The following is an 18,737-nucleotide window of genomic DNA, read 5'->3' on the forward strand; positions in this document are numbered from 1 at the left end:
CTTACTAATTAAGGGGGTCTTTTCGGTCGGTGGCAAAGTTTCTCGGATCGTCATTAGAAACACTGTCATCGAGAGCAACGCACTTATCCCAAGGGTTACTTTTTCGCCCGACTCTGAAGGAACGTAAAAGACCAGCAGGGCTGCAAATAAATACAGATGACCGGGTATTCAACCGCAAAGTGATAAATTACCTATGCCGTTGATGAGTATACAGGGCAGGATCAGGTTGAAAACGTAGAATAGGGGGCGTCTCTTCAGTTTGATGGTGTAGGTGATGTCGGGGTACGGCTCGGGGCAGCAAGAATAAAATTCGATGTGTTTCACCGAAGAAAAACTAATCAAGTCGAATTCACCGTTGGCTTGGTAGTTGCTGACATCGCCTTCTTCAGTCTGCTTGGCCAGTTCGACCTGCAACACAATGTCGTATTGAAAATTACTGTCATTGTTTGACTTCGCGTTTGATATTTTCAAATAACTCGTCCGAACAGCTCCCGATGCGTAGAATGAAAATGACAAATTTTCCTAGGAAAAGTTCTGACGTTACAGTTTTATTAAGGGGTGGGATATAGAGAAATCTGCAAACGACTGTACCAACCCTTTTATGTATTTTTCAGACAATCATTTTTTAGAGACTACCGTCTGGGGAAATTCTAGATGTTTATCTACAAGAAAAAACGCGTGTGCAAAAGAAATTTGGAAAGTTGCGAACTTATTTGTTCGACACCAAACATTTTCGTAAATATTTACTTGCACTTTGCATAAAATAAAAAAGCGAACACATCTACGAAACCCTGGGGGGAAACAATTTGGTATTTAGTATTCAGAAAGCTGTGCGAAAAGTTTCCGATAAAATACGAATGATCTCGCGGAAGGTTTCCAAAAATACGTTTCCATTAAAACAGAACCGTCATTTTAAAAGTCCAATTTATATTTTCTCCGATCATGTTGTATGTAAAGTATTGACGTCATCTGCGGGAGGAAAAGAGAGTTTTAAGAATTTGTTTGGCAGCGAAATTAAGAAAAATAACGAATCGGAATTTTCCGATAAATAACAGAAAGTTTTCTTATCCCCATTTTCAGCCGTATCCCGAGTCCATTCAAGTAAATATTTTGACAGCGGCATTGTTGTAATCATCAATTAATTTGAATTTATTGCGCGGGTGTCGCCCTAATCCGCGTTTATCCCGATTCGTGATTAAGGATTAGTCGCAATTATGGAGATCGAGTCGGGGGCCTGTCACAAAATTGGGAAAAAGTGACGAGCGCGGCGGCCTTATTGTTACAATAACAAAACTGCCTCCATCCTCCATCTTCAAACGCGCCCGTGAAATTCTTTCGACGTATTATTGACATTTCCGGGAGCATTGGATGATTTTATAAAAATTTTCCGGAATCAAACAGGTTCGGCAAATAGGGAAAAAGTTGGAATTGAATCAGAACGCGGTATCAGAGGGATTCCTCAAAAATTCATCCGGTTCTGTTTTTGTCCGGGATGATGAATAATAATGGTCTCGATTTTAAAACTATCGCCCTGTTGCAAATTGAAGTGCACCCTCCGGGATGTCGAGGAAAAGTTTGCGCACACGGCTTTCCGTATGTTAAAATGATTGATTTCCGCAGATTGCCACCTTTTTAATTGGTGACAGTCAAAGGGTGAAACAAATTGATATTTGGCCATGCACGTTCCCGGATGTTCCGCTAAGCTCTTGCGATAATATGGGATTGCCGGAGCACTAGGCTGGATATAACGGGAACATATAGAGATTCCTCTTATCTAATTTGGAATTAGAGCCACTGATACGGGATTTCAATCTTTTCAATGGTGGATGTTTTTTACTCGAATGCCTGCCTGCAACACACATCCGCCAGCTATTATAATCCTTTTTGCGTGCATTTATGACCCCAATTTAATTCGGGCCCAATTCCAGGCAATCAATCGACGGGAAAAAATTACACTCTTACGCTGTTTCAACGGAAAATAACGTTATTACATCCATTTATGCAGCAGTCAGGTGCTGTTATCTCTATAAAGCGGTATCCTTCACAATATTTTTCGAGACGACTCAATTTATACACAGGAATGTATCGCAGTCTTTCATGCTCTCTGCAAAGAGACGACTCCAACCTACTTCAAAATTAGCAACCGAACGGATCAAGTCGAATTCGATTTCATTTTTTCTTTCAGACAACCCAATATAATCCCGACTGACAATATAACCGAAATCATTGGTTATTTTTATTGCACTTTAGTGAAACTGATGTATTAATGCAATAAAGAAGCGTGTTCCCATAAAACTGGTGTTAGAATGGACCATAAAAAGATTATTAATTTCGGCTTTAATCGACTCACTTCTTATTACAAAAGTTTTCGTGTTTGTTACGCTTGATATCCGGAAATATAATCTAAGAGCAGAAACAACTTGACAAGGAGTAATTGACAGAGGAAGAAATTTGCAAAGACAAACTGGTTGTCAGCGTGAGATTTATGATTCTTGGGTGACAACGGTCGGAACAAATCTTTCTAGAGATTTCGACCGAAATATTCACAGATAGGAAGTCTACAAAAATTGCAAATCTAAGAATACTCGTAGATCTGTGAATCAAATAAAAGGTAAATATCATACCTTGCGTGTATTTTCCACGGACAGGATTCTCTATTATGAAAAACTTGGTATTATTCGCTAAGAAACTTCGAATAAAATTCTTAACAACTTTTAGCGTTAGTATTCGATTCAAAAAAGGCTCGCCAGATCCAATTACATTACCTATTTGAACTTTTTATCTATTGACGTATTCTTCGCACTTCTTTTTTTACTAAAGTTACTTCTTTGTCGACTACGCCCGTCGCAATTTCGTTTCTTTGCATGTATAGTATTTTCTTGGACACATTTAATCCTGTTTGTTAGGCTTCTACCAAGACCTTTTATACAACACAAAATGCAATAAAAACGTCTGAGCGACTTTCACAATTGAGATAATCTTCATAAGATAATGCAATGTGCAACTGAAATTTGAAAAGTTAAGACGCTGTTTGAAGTTCTTGTTTTCTGAACATCCACGTAGTAAATATTCTAGAGTGAGCGCCAAAACTAATGGAAATATTTTGTTTCTTTTTGAATTTTTTGAAAATAACTCGAGCAGTTCAGTGTTGTTTCTCTTAAAGAAACATTTTTCGATCATTTTTTTTCTTCTCACCCATTCCATTTCCACGTTAATTCCTAATTTTTTTTTGCGGATTTGGATGGATTCTGATTTATCCATATACAAAGTGATCAAAAAGAAAACGCATCAGAGCAGGCCTTGCAAATTATCTGTCATGTCGTAGCGAAATTTTATGCAAATAAGAGTTCAGTGCATGGGCGTAGACAATTTGTGGTCTCAACCGCTGCTTTATAATAAATCATACCTCATAAATTTTAGTCCTTGGAATTATAATTGTGCATATTATTATTATTATCTGTTAATGGAGACAATTTATAAAATAAACAAGAGCAACATTTTACATTCCTAAAGGCTGTTTGACACGATACTAAATTTTGTAGAAAATTTGTTACAGAATGAGAGAGACCCTCAATCAGGACCAATGAACGATCAGGATCATAGTCTGTCTTTGTCATTTTTACAGAATTTTCTGTGAATTTGCCAAACGCGGCGCCACTGGTAGAAGCAGATTTTTCGGTGAAATGTCAAACAAACGTCAGTTTTAAAGCAACGGTATTGATGTTAACCTTGAAAATAGTTTTCGATTTCGGCAAAGTTTACGGAAGTTTCCTGTAATTGTAAACAGCGATTATCCCCTAAATTTATAAAAAGTAATACTTAAATCAACGATTGCTGACCCTTATTGTCTGTGATGTCAGTTTTACCATTTATATTAACTTTTACTCATAACCTTAATAAAGAGAAAGTGTCATGATTAATATTATTAGCCAAGCAACTTAGATTGCTAACTTATTTCGAATTAAATATAATATCAAGTTCTAGGGGTTTCATGTATTTTGGGTTGCATATAAAGAAATTTTCATCGGAAGTCTCTCGTATGCTTACCCTGTATGCGTATGAGTCAAACTAAGACCAACTTTTCGATAAAACAAAAGATGAAGTAGCACTCTTGATTTGTTTTCTTGTTGATCAGTTGATCACTCTGTACAATGTAGGACCTTTAAAAACGAAAACAGTGTGACAGTTCCATTGTAAATTTTTTCAGTAGCAGCAATGTAATTCTCGGATAAACAAATAAAACCATAAATTAAAAATCGTCCAAAATGTGCATTTGTGAAACTAAAACAAATTCCTAAATCATTATATACTTAATTTACAATTTTGGTCAGAATTTATTGAGTCGTCAGTATGGTCTCCCAAATTCACCCCGTCCAGCCAGACTTGAGCAACAGAAAGAAAGGATCAGGGATGAATTAAGTGCGAAGCAAGCTGTTTTGTACGTTTTGCGTTCCAAAGACGATTAGAGTACTGCCAAGAAGAAAATAAATATTTACTTTGTTTGTTTATTTTTGTTGGAAGAAGACGTCTTAGTTTCAAAATTGTGTATCTTGGCTGTTCTTTTAACTTGTTCTTTGAGTTTGTGGATATCAAAATTACTTTGCTGAAGTATTGATAATATCTACAAGTTCATTCCATTTAAGTATGCAGTGTAAAATAGGATTGGGACTATTTTCCCGTCGTTGATTGGTCAAAATGAGAGAAAAGTTTACACTAGGCAATGTTCGATTTTTGATACTACTGTCAAATTTTGATATTTGATAGATTTTTTGGTTATTAGTGTCAAACTTATCGAGTTTTTGTATCAAACGCATCATTAAACTATACTCGAAATGTTTTGGATATGGATTGTCAAACTCAAGGTCGCTTAAAATTTATGATTGAACTGTACATTAGTGAGATCTGTCATAAATTCCAATAACCTTATTGGCGCGCCTAGTTACTTTTGCTGGTAGTGCCAACTTAACGATAAGTCCCCAATCCACTTCCATAATGAATGTTCGTCAGTGTGAAACGTTCTCCATTCGAAGCGACATCTACTGCATTCTTAAGTGGAATGGACTGTAGATAGATCATTTTCATATTGAAAAATTAATTAAGTGTTTCTATAAATTTCGCTGTAAAATTCGAGTTTCACTGCCACCCCGTTTACATTTTTAAAAATCAATATCTCCGGGACCATCAGGCCAAAGGTAATAAATAATACATGGAAACTGATTAGAATTTGGTAATCAGTCCGAATCTTGGGTGTCGACGTTTAAGAAAAAAACTGGCGATGACGTCATTGCGTAGAAAAACAAATGAAGGAAAAAATTGCAACTATCGAAAAATATTTATTTTTAAAAATTCAAATTGATCTGTTCGAGCTTGATTCGAAAACTTAACAGGATAGAAAATATGTCAATTATTCCAAGGTTTTGGCACCAACTGTATAACAACCCTTCTCCTACTTCTTGTGCTTGGCACAATACGTTCACTGAAACACCTTCCATCGTAGGAACTCGAGAAAACCTGGTGAAAGTTTGGTGCCTACTTAATGGAGATTTACCCAACTTTGAAAAATGTCAATATTTATTTTACAAAATAAACTGTCCACATCTTTTTATCCAACCCTTTACTGTTTCAATATTTATTCAGTCAAATCTTCTAGGAAACAACCTTCGTATTTCTTCTTGAAAGCTGAACTTTTCGTATCCTTGTCGTTTTCAAAATATGTAGAATATCCGGGGGATTAACCGTTGAACACCGGAAGTTCTTGACTCATAACCAGTGCTCACATTAACGTTACACAATTTGTACGTTACGTCAGGTAAGCTAAAGCCGCTACAAGTTAGTCCCTTTAAAAACACCCCTCGACCAGCGAAAGCTTACAAAAACCGAAAAATAAAATGTTAAAAACGTAAGCGGATTTCCATCTGTCTGAGCTGAGACATGCTTTTGAACGCACTTCATCCATAACAACGCATTATTTACTGTTGCTAACAGCTTTTAAATTATGCGAAAGAAAGAAAATGAAAACAAATGAGATTTTAATACGATTTTACCTTCACATTCACCTAAACAACCGTACAAGAAAAATGAGGAAGCAAACTCTTGAATTTCTTCCGCTGCATATTTAATTGATAAACCGCCGGGGGAAAGGCACCATTTCATCAAGTCCGTGTCAGCAATATTGTAGAAGAGGTTTTAAGCACATCAGCGGAGTTCTTCAGACATTCGACAACTTGTAACATGGAAACCTACTCCGGAGTATGATCCGTTCAATAATTTCACCGCCGAGACCTATCAATCACGTAAATTGCACATCTTCGACCGAATCAAGCTTGCAGCGGTGCCGACTCGAACCAGATGCACACTTTTAATCCCCCAAAAACACATTTAAGTTATGCGGCGCCACTTCCCGTCATCGAACTAACTTATTATCTTGTGGATCTTCTCTTCATCACTCAAATAAATTTGCATCCACTCCGTACTGGCCGCTATTTGCATTGTCATACATACCGTCAAATGTTCTTTCTGATCAAAGAGTGATGATGTGAGTGCATCGGTGTGGGTCCTTCTTTGATGAAGAACTCCACAAAGCAGAGGAAAATTTGTTGGCTCACCTGATAACCGTCGTAAGTCCACGACGCCCACTTCATGTGACAGCTCTGCAGGTCAAAGGGGAAGTACTCGACGTTGATGTCGCAGGATGAGCGATATATTCCGTGGCTGAGCCACAGGACCTCACCGGAACTCGACACGATTACATTCGTGTTAATTACAGAAGACTGGAATTGAGGGTCGGCACTAAAAATAAAACACTTTGTACAACTTGATACGATTTGATACCTCAAACAAATCGACAATCGATGTCAACACTTTAATGGAGAGCTTTGACAAAAATTGTCCCGGGGTGCGCTTTAAATCTATTAAAGTACGTCGTAAAGGGTGAAGCTTTACTATGGAAAGTGAGCAAGATAAGTCTTAAATCGTGTAGCTCAACCGTATTTTGAACATCATTTTGTCCCTAAGGAGAGACAAATTTACAATGTTATATTATTCACGGTCGATTGGATTTGGCGCAGATTTCATCTCCGCTTGTCCCAGTGTCAGACGAATTAAAACAAGTAACGAATCATTGTCACACAAATTCCTTCAAAATATTTCACTCTAATGGAAAAAATGTTTAGCTCCGCTTCGATGTATAGAATGTAAATAAATGTTTGCCGGAGGCAGTGCCTCTCTTGGTATTTTTCTTGTTAAAATGTGAAACGTGTGTTGATAAATATTTATGAATGTACCTACACGTACATACATATATTACATGGGGAAATTATTTTTTAATATTCGGTTTTTTGCGGAAAACTTGGGATAATGAAAACATTGTAGAAATTTCACGAATAGTCGAAGAAACAGATATTAATATCTGGGGTTCACATGGCATATACGACGTCAAGTAGAGGCTTCAACATAATAAAATATGTTCCCTGGACGTATTTATAAAAGCTCCGTGCTGCACATCAAAAGAACAATAAAAGTTATTACGTTAAACAGTGAACTTAGTTCCGCCGAGATTGACGTTTCAGAGATTGCAACTCCAGAAAGAGTGCGAACAATGCATGTCGGAAAAACAATTACCTATTTTCTTTGACAGTTCAACATTTCATCTCTCCCCAAAATAGAGCATTCCCGAATAAAGTTTCACAAAAGGGTGGCAAACTATTTGTATAAGATTCGGTTGCATTTTGAATATTACATAAGATTTTTAAAGCTCCTTACTCCACGCTAAATCAATGCAATTCTTATTTAAATCGGATAAACTGCAATATCCTTCTCGAGATTTATCCTTAACTGTTTTTTTTACTGGCGATACTTAAGGTAACTCTAAATGCTGAAATCGAGAAAAGTTTTAAAATCTATTTTTCTTTTAAATCCTATAGATTCTTCTAGAGCTTACCGTTCATCCATTATAAAAACAAATCCAGATTTCTTGAAATCTACTTGAATTGTTTTAATCATTCTGCTGTGAGGCGAATCGAGGTCAGTGAAAATCTAATCATTCCTAATTTGTGACAATTAAAGCCAAATCTACGTTATTAAAATTTCAGATGTCAAGAAAATAAACAGTCAACAGAACAATGTTATTTTTAATTTTGAAACTATTATTCATCTTCCACTTGTTTGCTCTACTTTTTAAGTTCACGACAGCAACGATTTCATTTCTGTTATCGTTATCGCCCTTAATTTAAAACTCAAAATTGATGCCGTTCTTGATGAAATTAAAATGACTAACCACTTTTCATCTTTTATCTTGTATCGAATATTTCTACACAAGAGGTTACCAAATTTTGTATCGATTATACCGTACGTCATATATCATTTTTATAATAGGGAACGATGACGGGACTTGTTGCGTCTAGTGTTCACGATAAAGGCCATCGAAAATTCGTATTTTATCTTAATTTGATTCACAAATTTTCAAACAACTGACGTATAACGCACAAATTTAAAACGAGACTTGGATATTATTCTCAATAAATTATTATTCACCTTTTTCATTTCACATTAATCATTTAAGATGTTCTTTTACATAAAAATGTTTTCGTGACAGTAACAAGCTTTGTAAGTTTGATCTTGCCTGTAGTCGTTTTTTTTTTTAGTTATCTTGTTGAAGTATTTTGAAGTTTAATTTAAATAAGTTTTTTGTTATATGAAAGTGACAATAACACTCTAGCCAATATCAAATTTCATATTCTCAACGGCGTATAAGAAAAATTTAATTAGAATATCACAAAGTGAAATTAAATGAACGAAGTTATCCTGCAAAAACACTATTTTTTTTTTTTAATATCTATTTTAGTACTGTTTCAAGAAATCCTGTTTAAGTGTTCATTTAAGAGTCGATTGTGAACGTGATTACAGATCCCGGAACAGCTGTTTAAATCTAACCTCACTTTTTGCGCTGTTGTGTTTTTACTGTGCAGACCTCCTTGGTGCAGACGAATGGAGAGTGGTCCGTTCACAATCGACTCTTCAACTTTGAGGATAAGTTTAAATGAACACCCGATATTTTTGCTCTCTACTGTTTACAAACAAAATAACAAAATTACTATGAGAGTAACAGAAGTTTTTTATAGAAAAATATAAAGGTCTCCTTTACCGACAATGACAATATTCGTGTAATCATATCAAGGTAAATAAAGGTAGATTCAGAGTTAATATTGAAATTTTAGTCGAGTCCTAGGGCAATGAAGTAACGTTATTTACATTATCCTCTTCTGTACATCCTAATTGCTATAAATAATCTCTGTAAATATTTTACATGTTCGCATTTAATATTTTTTCTTCACAATCACAATTGTTGAAGTTTTTTTATAATGTTGAATAACTGCTATACGTATAAATTAAAGGAGTAATTTACTCACTAAGGGGAACACAATAAGCAATTTCCCAACCCAAGTGGCACCAAACTTCCAGCAAACATTCAGCTCAATTACGTAGACACAATTTGGTTGTATCAAAGTGACGAATATCTTTGAAGGTGCTATTAGTGTACAGGACGGTTCTTCAGGAGGACTCTGTTTTACGCAATAAAGTTGTATAAACGTTCCATTTATGGTAGCAGCAAAAATTAATAAAGACATAAATTGTACATTCGCATTGTTGGTGGCGCAACTTTTCGCCCCACAAATATTTACATATTTTGTCCTTTTATATGTAGCCCAGTGCGCGCGTATTAACTAGACGTTCTCATAAATACATCCTCCTCCATGGTGTAGTTTTCTGTGTAATTTATTTGTTGTAGCTTGTAAAATTTCGCGAAAAAAATTGAATTTTCTGCATCCATGCACTTTAACGATGAATATTCAATCAGGATGGATAGAATTATTTTGCATTGTACGAGTATTCGGACAAAATTAGCGGGCTCGTTAAAATATCGCGATTTTGGTGGATGCGCCGGGTCTTCGACCAATCACATTAATCAAATTACGGAGCATGCGATTGTTTCCGCTCAAAATCGCCGAAGCATAAATAAACGACTGGCTAAGCTTGTCAATCGTGCATTTTTTACGCAGACCGATAGCAACAGAAAATTTAGAAATTCCCCGGAGCTTAAGGGCGAACCAATTTGGAAGTTTCCATCTGGCCGGCGCTCTGTTTAGGTTTCGCTGCCTCAAATAATTAATTAATGTAAATTATTACTTGCAGACCGTTATTCGAACGCGACGTCTGACAATTCAATTAAATTAAATTAAAACCAAACATTTACGAGGGCGGATTGCCAGGGAAATTGCACACAATTGGGATAATTTCAAAACATATTTCGTCGAGACAGTCCATTAAAAGCGCACACGAATTAACAAATTGAACTTACTTGTTGTACAAGATCAGATCCGGCCGCCAGACACGCGTGTACGGGATTCTGATAACTTTAATGCCGGCGAACTCCGAGGAGTTCCACCGCAAATGGTGATCTATCCAGGCCTGAGTGATCCAGCAATTTGTCGTCAGGATCTGATTTTTCTCGTCCTGCCGAATAAATTGGTCTTCATATTTTGCCAATCGGATCAATCCGGGGACTTACCACGTCGATGATGTGGTGCAGAGAAATTCCGAAAATCACAGTCAACGGCAAGGAAGAGTTCTCGACTGGTCGAACTGCAGCATCGTAGTTCGTCATCAGATGCCTCATTAGACGAGCCTCGTTCTCGTCCCCTTGGCATCCTGCAAGCAGAAAAAAAATTAAAATCAAAGCTGGCCATTGAAGGATAGTTTCTATTGTGTAATTCTTTTGTGCAAAATTTACGGACGCCTGTCTTTAACAATGTACTGACCGGTACAAAATAATAGAGAACCTTGCAATCAGAGAGATGAATTCTTACATTTGTGAAGCTTTACATGTTGGCGAAGCTGGATTGAGCTAGTAATGAATTCAGAAAGAATACATCGCTAGTTTTGCACAATAATTATAAAAAAATATACAATACAATGCAGCAATACGCACGCAATCAATCATCTTTGGAAAAGAAGCGTAATAATTCGTTCTCTCTGGCTGTAATTTTTAAAATAGGATCAGTTTACAAATCCTTAGAAAAAAAAATAAGGAGTGAAACTATTCGTATTTGCGCCACATAAGATGTATTTTATTTCCTTTTTGGACATTAGCGAATCCAGCGTTTCCAGCTGTAGGTTCACGTTAGCAAGATCCGCAACACTTAAAAATGACAAATTGCACCCGTTGAGAAAAACATTTTTCACTCTATTACCGACATAATAAAGTCGATTTATTATTGCGAAGAGACCTCATAAAATTAATTGTACCGCACTTTTTTCAGCAATGGTATACAGGGTTATTGACGAGAGACTTCCGATGAAAATTTCGTTATAGGCAACCCAAAATACAAGAAACCCCTATAGGACTTGATATTTTGCTTAATTCGAAATAAGTTAGCAATCCAAGTAGCTTGGCGAATAAGATTAATCATGACACTTTCTCTTTGTTGAGGTTATGAGCAAAAGTTTTTTCAATAAACATGGATGTTGCCTATTTGGAAATCGCCGTCTGTAAATAAATGCAGCTTGCGCATTCTTTATATTATATGAGAATCGAATTATGATTACTTAAAAATGTGAAAACTGACATGACAGATAATATTGACATGACAGACAATAAGGGCCAGCAATTGTTGATTAAAGTATTACTTTTTATAAATTTAGGAAGCTAGAAACTATTGGAAATTGTAGTTTCGGTTGCATATAACGAAATTTTCATCGGAAGTCTCTCGTGAACTTGTATACAATACAGGGTTAGAATTGTTCCTTTAAAGTACACATGCTACATTTTTTTCATTTTCGGCTTCATTAATTTAATTTAAAAAAATATAAAACAATTATCTAGCGACGTTTATTTTAATGGAATTGGGTTGGTATTGATGAAGCAATGTCATTAAACTGAAATTTAAATTTTAAATTGTTTCCCAAATGTTGTTACAATAACAATCTACCCCCTTAATAGTTTATTTTGATCCACAATACAACATGGATTTAGGTTCAAATGACATCACATTTAACACTGATATTTACTATCAATACCAACCCCATATTCAATAATCACTAGAAACGATGCTATAAAATTCAATAATTGTAAAACTGTTTTCAGTGTTACAAAATGCTCTTGTGACACCAAAATAGAAAAAACAATTTTTTACACGTGGGATTAGACAAGTTGCTGCGGTGGTGTATGTAAACTTTCCACTTATAAAAAAGTAGTAATTATACAAGTTTTGCATAAATAAACAAAACAATAAATAAAAGTACAACAGTGGTTATTTTTAATTTGGAATAAATATTTAATGTATGTATTTAAATCTTTTTAAATGCTAATCTGGTCATTTTGATCGAATTAAGCATGGCAAAATCGCGTCCTTCAGCAGCTCTAGCGAAAGTATTCGGTTCAATTAACTCCCGATTACGCTGCTTGAATTAAAGATCGTGTTCTGCAAGGAAATTTTTCTTCGTTATTCTCGGTTGAGGGCTACGCTCACTTTTCTCGTTCGAAAGTGCATTAAATTATTTGTTTTGGATAGTTCACCTATGTTTCACGAGTAGGTTTTTAATTAGAAATAAATTTCAATGGGAGAATTCTAATCAACCTTTAATATATCGGTTTTCTAGACGGAATGAAATTGTGGGGTGAAAATGATTTAAACACGGAATTAGGATACAGGAAAATATGATTAAGGATGACAATGCGTCCGGGAAGGGCGAGATTCTGTAATAAATTGCTTTTTTGTTGCTCCATATGAGGCTACGTGTAATTTTGCACAACTAAAATGCAAAAGTGAATTTCAACTTACAATTTTCAAGCGAACTCATTAAGAAGTGAGTATCGCAATTTCAAAATAAAACGTTGAATTCCCAGCGGGAAATGGGGGAATATGTCTGGTGTCAAGGGTCGCTATAGAATTGGAAATGTAGTGGAAAAAGTACGAATAATGGAATAAACACACTGCTTGAAATCAAGAGACAAAGCTTGAAAAATCATCACCGTAGTTACCAACAAAAACAGGTAAAAATGACGAACTATTAACCTGTTGCATTCAAGTGCGTGAAGTTATTCAAGCTCAAGAGTTTAATAACTTATGGTGAATTTTACCTAGGTGGATTAAAAAATTGTAAAGGAATACGTCATGTCTAGATGACAAGAGAGACATCAATAAAAAATGATCAAAAGCTATCAATATCATAATCAAGCTTCGACCTATACTTCGTTTTATTTGTCATAAAATGTTTTTGTCCAGAAAACTTAACTAGAATTTTACAGGAGTGTAATAAAAATAAAGTCCAACGTTTTATTGGGAACCGGTGAGACTGTGATCTACGATCAAGTGAGTTTCATTTAAAGAAAATGAAGATAGGGAAGCTTTTACGTCAAATATGTACAGTCGCGAGCAATAAATTTTGATCGTCAAGGTCATTCTTTGGCTTAGTCGAAAATGCTCTATTGTAAAACAGTCGTAAATATCATAACCTTTCATCATGTTGTATGACATTAATTGTCATTTTTTCTCATTTTTTTGACACTTTGTTGACATGGGCATAATCAGGCAGGGAAATTTTAAATTTGTGACAATCTAACCAAATTTTGAAATGACATTGACGACCAAAATTTATTGCTCGTGACAGTACAAAGTGATCAAAAAGAAAACAAATCAGAGCAGGCGTTCCAAATTCTTATCGGTCATGCCATGTAGCGGAATCCTATGCAAATAAGTGTTCAATGCATGGACGTAGATAATTTGTAGATAATTTGTCTCAAAGGCTACTTTATAATAAATCATACCTTATAAATTTTAAACTTTGGAATTATAATAATTGTGCATTTTTTATCATTATAATTATCATTATCTGATACGGAGAAAATTTATAAAATAAACAAGAGCAACATTTTACATTCGTAAGAAAGAGTAATTTACCATTGAAGATAAAGCATTAATTATTATTAGTAATGATTAATTAATAATAGATTTTTCGAGAGGTAGGCAACCACTAAAACGACTATGTATAGAAAGTATACATATTATGTATAAGTATGTACGATTAAGCTAAGACAGACGTTTCGATAAAACAAAAGATGAAGTAACACTCTTGATTTGTTTTCTTGTTGATCATTCTGTACAAATGTAGCACATTATAAATTACCATGAATTCTGAGCTTTTTACAAAATGGAGATCAAATTTTTAAAAGTAAATGAGACATGCTAAGAGATACACAACAGGCGAAAAATTCCTGTTTTGTTTATCTTACAGTCATAACAATTCCGCAACCCCTTTATTCTTAGCACTGCAAACTCACTTAGGAGTAGAATTGTTATTGTTATGGTTATTATTTGGTGTGTCTTCTTGTCAGTATACTTCTCTTCCACAATTTTAAAAATGGAGATTAGCTCTGTGGGGTAAAATTTAAATTCTTTCCTCATTAAAACCATTTACAGTTCAGGGAAGATTTCGTTTTATTCCAATGATTCTAGACTAATATTCTTAGATGTCTTAAAAGGAAATTAAGAGAGCAACCATCATTTAAGATGTCTTTATTTTCGAAATAACATTTTTTGTAACGTACTAAATGTATCCAAACAAAAGTCCAAATGTTTCAACTTCTAAATCGGTAATAGGAAAAAAATGACAATGTGTATTATCATTAACGAATTTACGTCAAGTTTTAAATGGTTTAGAATTTGAGGAAAAGACAAAGAAATCAAAATATTTGCAGCAACACTTGATGTAACTTACACTAACAGTTGTTAATTGATTTACAAATAAGTTTTTAATTTACAGTAAGTTAGTCTAAGCATGAGTATTATTTATCAGTAAATTTTTTTACGAAAAATGGAAAACGATTGTTTTAAAACAATTCCGGCTGTCAGCATAAAATAATTTAAATCGTTAGAAGTTCAAGTTAAATTGGATTCTTAATGCAATAAAACTCAGCATTTTTTCGTTATACGGTGTTGTTTATATCATTAGCTCATTCGAGATTTGATAGACAATGAGTTAGTGGAACTAAAACAACACAGTACATTTCAGTGTATTGTAATAACAAGCAAGAAGAAGCAGCCTCGGGTAACACGAATGTTTCATTTCCGTAATTCATATTTGTTACCAGGTCGGAGTGTTAACAAGACAAAAAAACCCTAAGTTCGGTTTACAATGTTTTATATGAAATGTAAATCCGGAGAGTCGTCATTAATTTCCAAACGTTGAGACTCTCATGCATTGTAAGTGTTTACAATTTACATAATTGATGTTAGGTTTAAAAGAAATTCGTTAAGGTGAATACATTTCAAAAGATTCGTATTTTTCGGGGGAGGATTTTATAAAGAGCTTTAGCGCAAATTGCTTTCTACTCGTTTGTAATAATTGACAGGATCAGAACGATGTCGTGCAATAGAAAAGTGTTTCTTTTCTCTAGAAATTTGTGCGACCCAATGTTTTCTTTACGGTGATACAAAATTGGAAGCTTCCCCCAAGAGATTAAATTACTGTTTTTATAGCTTTATAACGGTGACTTTGGGAAATGTGATTTCGAAATTAAAGCGCTAAATTATACTCTGTTCTGTTAATTATCGCGTCCAGACTTCCGTCCGATATCTGTTTGCTCCTCGATATTACTAAAGATGATCTGACACTGCGGCCGAAACTTTTACGAATAATGAAAAGAGAGAGTTTAATTAAACTTTTCGTCGAAGTTTGGCGTAGCAGGTGCAATAGACTGACATTATTAATAGAGTTCTTGTCTATTGTAGATACGGTATATTCAGTAAATATTCGGAACATGCCGAAATTTAAAATTACATATTTGCGTCTCCAGGAAGGATGAGTCTATGAAATCACGCAGAAGAAACTTTTTTCATAAAAATTCTTAACTTCAAAGAGTAGCAGTCAAAACGAGAGCAATAACCAGACAGAAATTGAGTTTCAGCAGGTTTACACTAAAAATTATTGACGAGGTGTTATGACGGAAGCGGGAAAATAACAATTTTTTACCACGTTTCAAACACACCCGACACCTTCTCGAAACCGCTTCCAATCAAAGCAATAAACTCTAAGAAATTGAAACATCTCAGATAACATGAGAATATTTCTACGACCACCGGGATTTAATAGAAATGAATTCGATTTTCCGAAAGAATACCATAAATAATATTATTCACATGACTTATTAATTTTGTTTGCTTTAGCAAACTAGAATCGTAATCGTCCTTGACGTAGATTTTCTTGCTAATTGGAAAGCGAAAATTGACCATAAATTTAGTATCTTGAAATGCTACAAATTATTTAGTCGTTAGTGAAAATTATAAAAGAGATAAATCTTGCAAGAGAAAACCTAATCTCTTGGAATCATCGCGAACTAGTGTGAACAAAAAGTAAAAAACTCGCGAACTCTCCGAGTAAATATTTTCTGGAACTTTTAATGTTACTAATTTGTATTCACGCACAATATGATTTCTTTACTGTCTGATGCTTCAGTTTAAATTTTTCATCTTAATAACGTTCTCCAAGTGTGTCATTTTTTAGCTTCCAACAAAATAAAGTGTCTTCATCATCCTGTACAAAATCATGCTATTAAATAAGCACACTTTCAAGATTAAAATGATGATTAGTGAATGAATAAAATTAAAATTAACACATTTTTCTGACGATGATGATTGGAAACTAGTTAGGAAAAGTCTTGTAAATGTTTCCAAGAAAAACTTGTGGGAAAAGAGTAGATTATATCATTAAGAGTAGAAGTGAGTCTTTTTGTGAGACGAAGTCGAGGTCGCAACTGAGCGAAGCACAAAAAGACCTTCTACTCTGAATGATATAATTCAAGCGGATCACAAGAAAAAATCGGACATGAACTCATTTATTTTCTTTTGCTGCAGTTACAATAAAATGACAATTTTCAAATTTATAATTTTCAAATTTTAAGGCACTAGTAATTCCTAGTTCTCTTGTTGCAATATTATTAGTATACAGGGTTATTCACATAAGATAACGAGCCTGACCAGGTAAAAATGCAACCCAAAAGGCAATTCACAAAGCAATCTCGATCCCTATTACATTATCTGGCATTATCATAATGCGCCTAAAACATAGATAGCTTTTAACGTCAGCCTAATGAATGTCAATTTCTTACAGAAAAATACGTCTCTCAACAAAATATGATTTAATAACAATGATAAGCAACTAAAATCACAAAAGTAATGGGTAAGTATAAAGGATCGTAATAATATCGGTTCTGTCATAGCCCGAAAACCTTTTCAAATACTAAGCATGAACGACAGATATATGTTTCAAATTAATAGAATACCTACTTGGATTCCTGCTTTAATTTTTAAATACCAAAACACAATGAATGCTTTGTAAAGTGTATTTTGGGTTGCATTTTTACCTGGTCAGGCTCGTCATCTTATGTGAATAACCCTGTATACGTGAAGGTTCAATAATATTAGTAAAGTCTACTAAAGTCTAAAGTTTACTTTTTATTTAACGTTGAACGCCATCTTGGCCATTTTAGATTTTGACATCTGTCATCCATACATATGGACGACTCGTGTTACAACACAGTGGCACGGGTTAAATATTAGGTAATAATTTCGTCATTTCGCTTTATTAGAGGCTTTTTTTAATAGGGATAATTTAATTATTAAATATATTGATAAATAAATCCTGAGAAATGCTTTAAAAATGACTCGGCCGAGCCGCCTGTGGACATTTCAACTCCTAGGGTTTGAAATGCTTCAAGCCCCTTCTACCGTTTCTATAGAGATACACAAAAGCGCGATTTTAGACCGCTTGAAGATACATTTAATTTTTCTTGTCTAAATGGAACAGCGAAAGACATATTTATCACAAAACAATTACCGCAACGGCAAGTAAGAACCTCACGTTTACAGTGTGTTATTTTTTTGGGTTATTATTACAAAAAAAAAATAAATAAATTTAGAAAGATATGAAAGCTGTTCTGTGGGTAAAAATTCAAAAATTCCTCTGTACCTTGCGAATGCGTTAAAATTTAATTAGTGTTTTTTATTGAAAAATAATAATAAAAATGAAGTGTTTATACCAGTTTGCTTTATAGTTTAACGAACTAACAATGTAGTTGATGTAAATTTTAAAGGTTAATTAATAACACCGTAGAATATTCAGCGCTTTTACATAATTGAAGCTGTTTCCGTTCGCAGCGGATATAACTAGGTTTAAAATTAAACTAGACAACACAGATTTTTGCCATCCAGAAGCTTAATAAAAACAAGGCGATAAGATCGTTTAATTGAAATTGAAAGCAACAAAACCCGGATCAACGCCGTTTCGTGCGCAATTACATCCATCGTTTCACAACAAACTCTAATCGAAAGCTATGTAAAACGACATAATCTATTTTATGTCGGGTATCTATAATTAGAATCGCATCGATTTCAGGTGATTGGTAATTGTTAATCTCTTGTATTGTTGGACAAGTCAATTTCCCCGATAGACGAATTCCAGATGAGGACGGTATTTTCAACAATCATTCCATTACGCGCTCCAATAAACCTTAATGATCCTGTTGTGAAATTTCCAAATACATTATTTATAAAGGTCCAAAATGATTTTTCAACAAACTCGCCTTTTCTTCGGGATATAGCGTCATCAGGAACTAAGTAATTCAATAGACGCTGAAAGTCGTAAAATAGTTCGAGTATACAAAATCGATGAAGATCTTAATG

General features: G+C 34.5%; 1 protein-coding gene across 4 annotated transcripts in view; it reads right to left on the reverse strand.

Annotated features, from left to right (window-relative positions):
* The window catches only part of LOC138132537 (neuronal acetylcholine receptor subunit alpha-7-like), a 45,877-nt gene that overhangs the window by 17,301 nt on the left and 9,839 nt on the right, over positions 1-18,737 (reverse strand). For all 4 annotated transcript variants that reach the window (XR_011160099.1, XM_069050068.1, XM_069050070.1 and 1 more), the window contains exons 2-6: positions 10,568-10,707; positions 10,358-10,512; positions 6,606-6,789; positions 192-408; positions 6-140 (exon numbers count right to left, since the gene is read on the reverse strand). Coding sequence is in view for 3 of the 4 variants with exons in the window: in XM_069050068.1 (XP_068906169.1) it covers positions 6-140; positions 192-408; positions 6,606-6,789; positions 10,358-10,512; positions 10,568-10,707 (831 nt within the window). In the remaining variant the exon portion in view is untranslated. The remainder of the gene's footprint in view (positions 1-5; positions 141-191; positions 409-6,605; positions 6,790-10,357; positions 10,513-10,567; positions 10,708-18,737) is intronic.

Source organism: Tenebrio molitor, chromosome 6, assembly GCF_963966145.1.
Source record: "Tenebrio molitor chromosome 6, icTenMoli1.1, whole genome shotgun sequence".
NCBI lineage: Eukaryota > Metazoa > Arthropoda > Insecta > Coleoptera > Tenebrionidae > Tenebrio > Tenebrio molitor.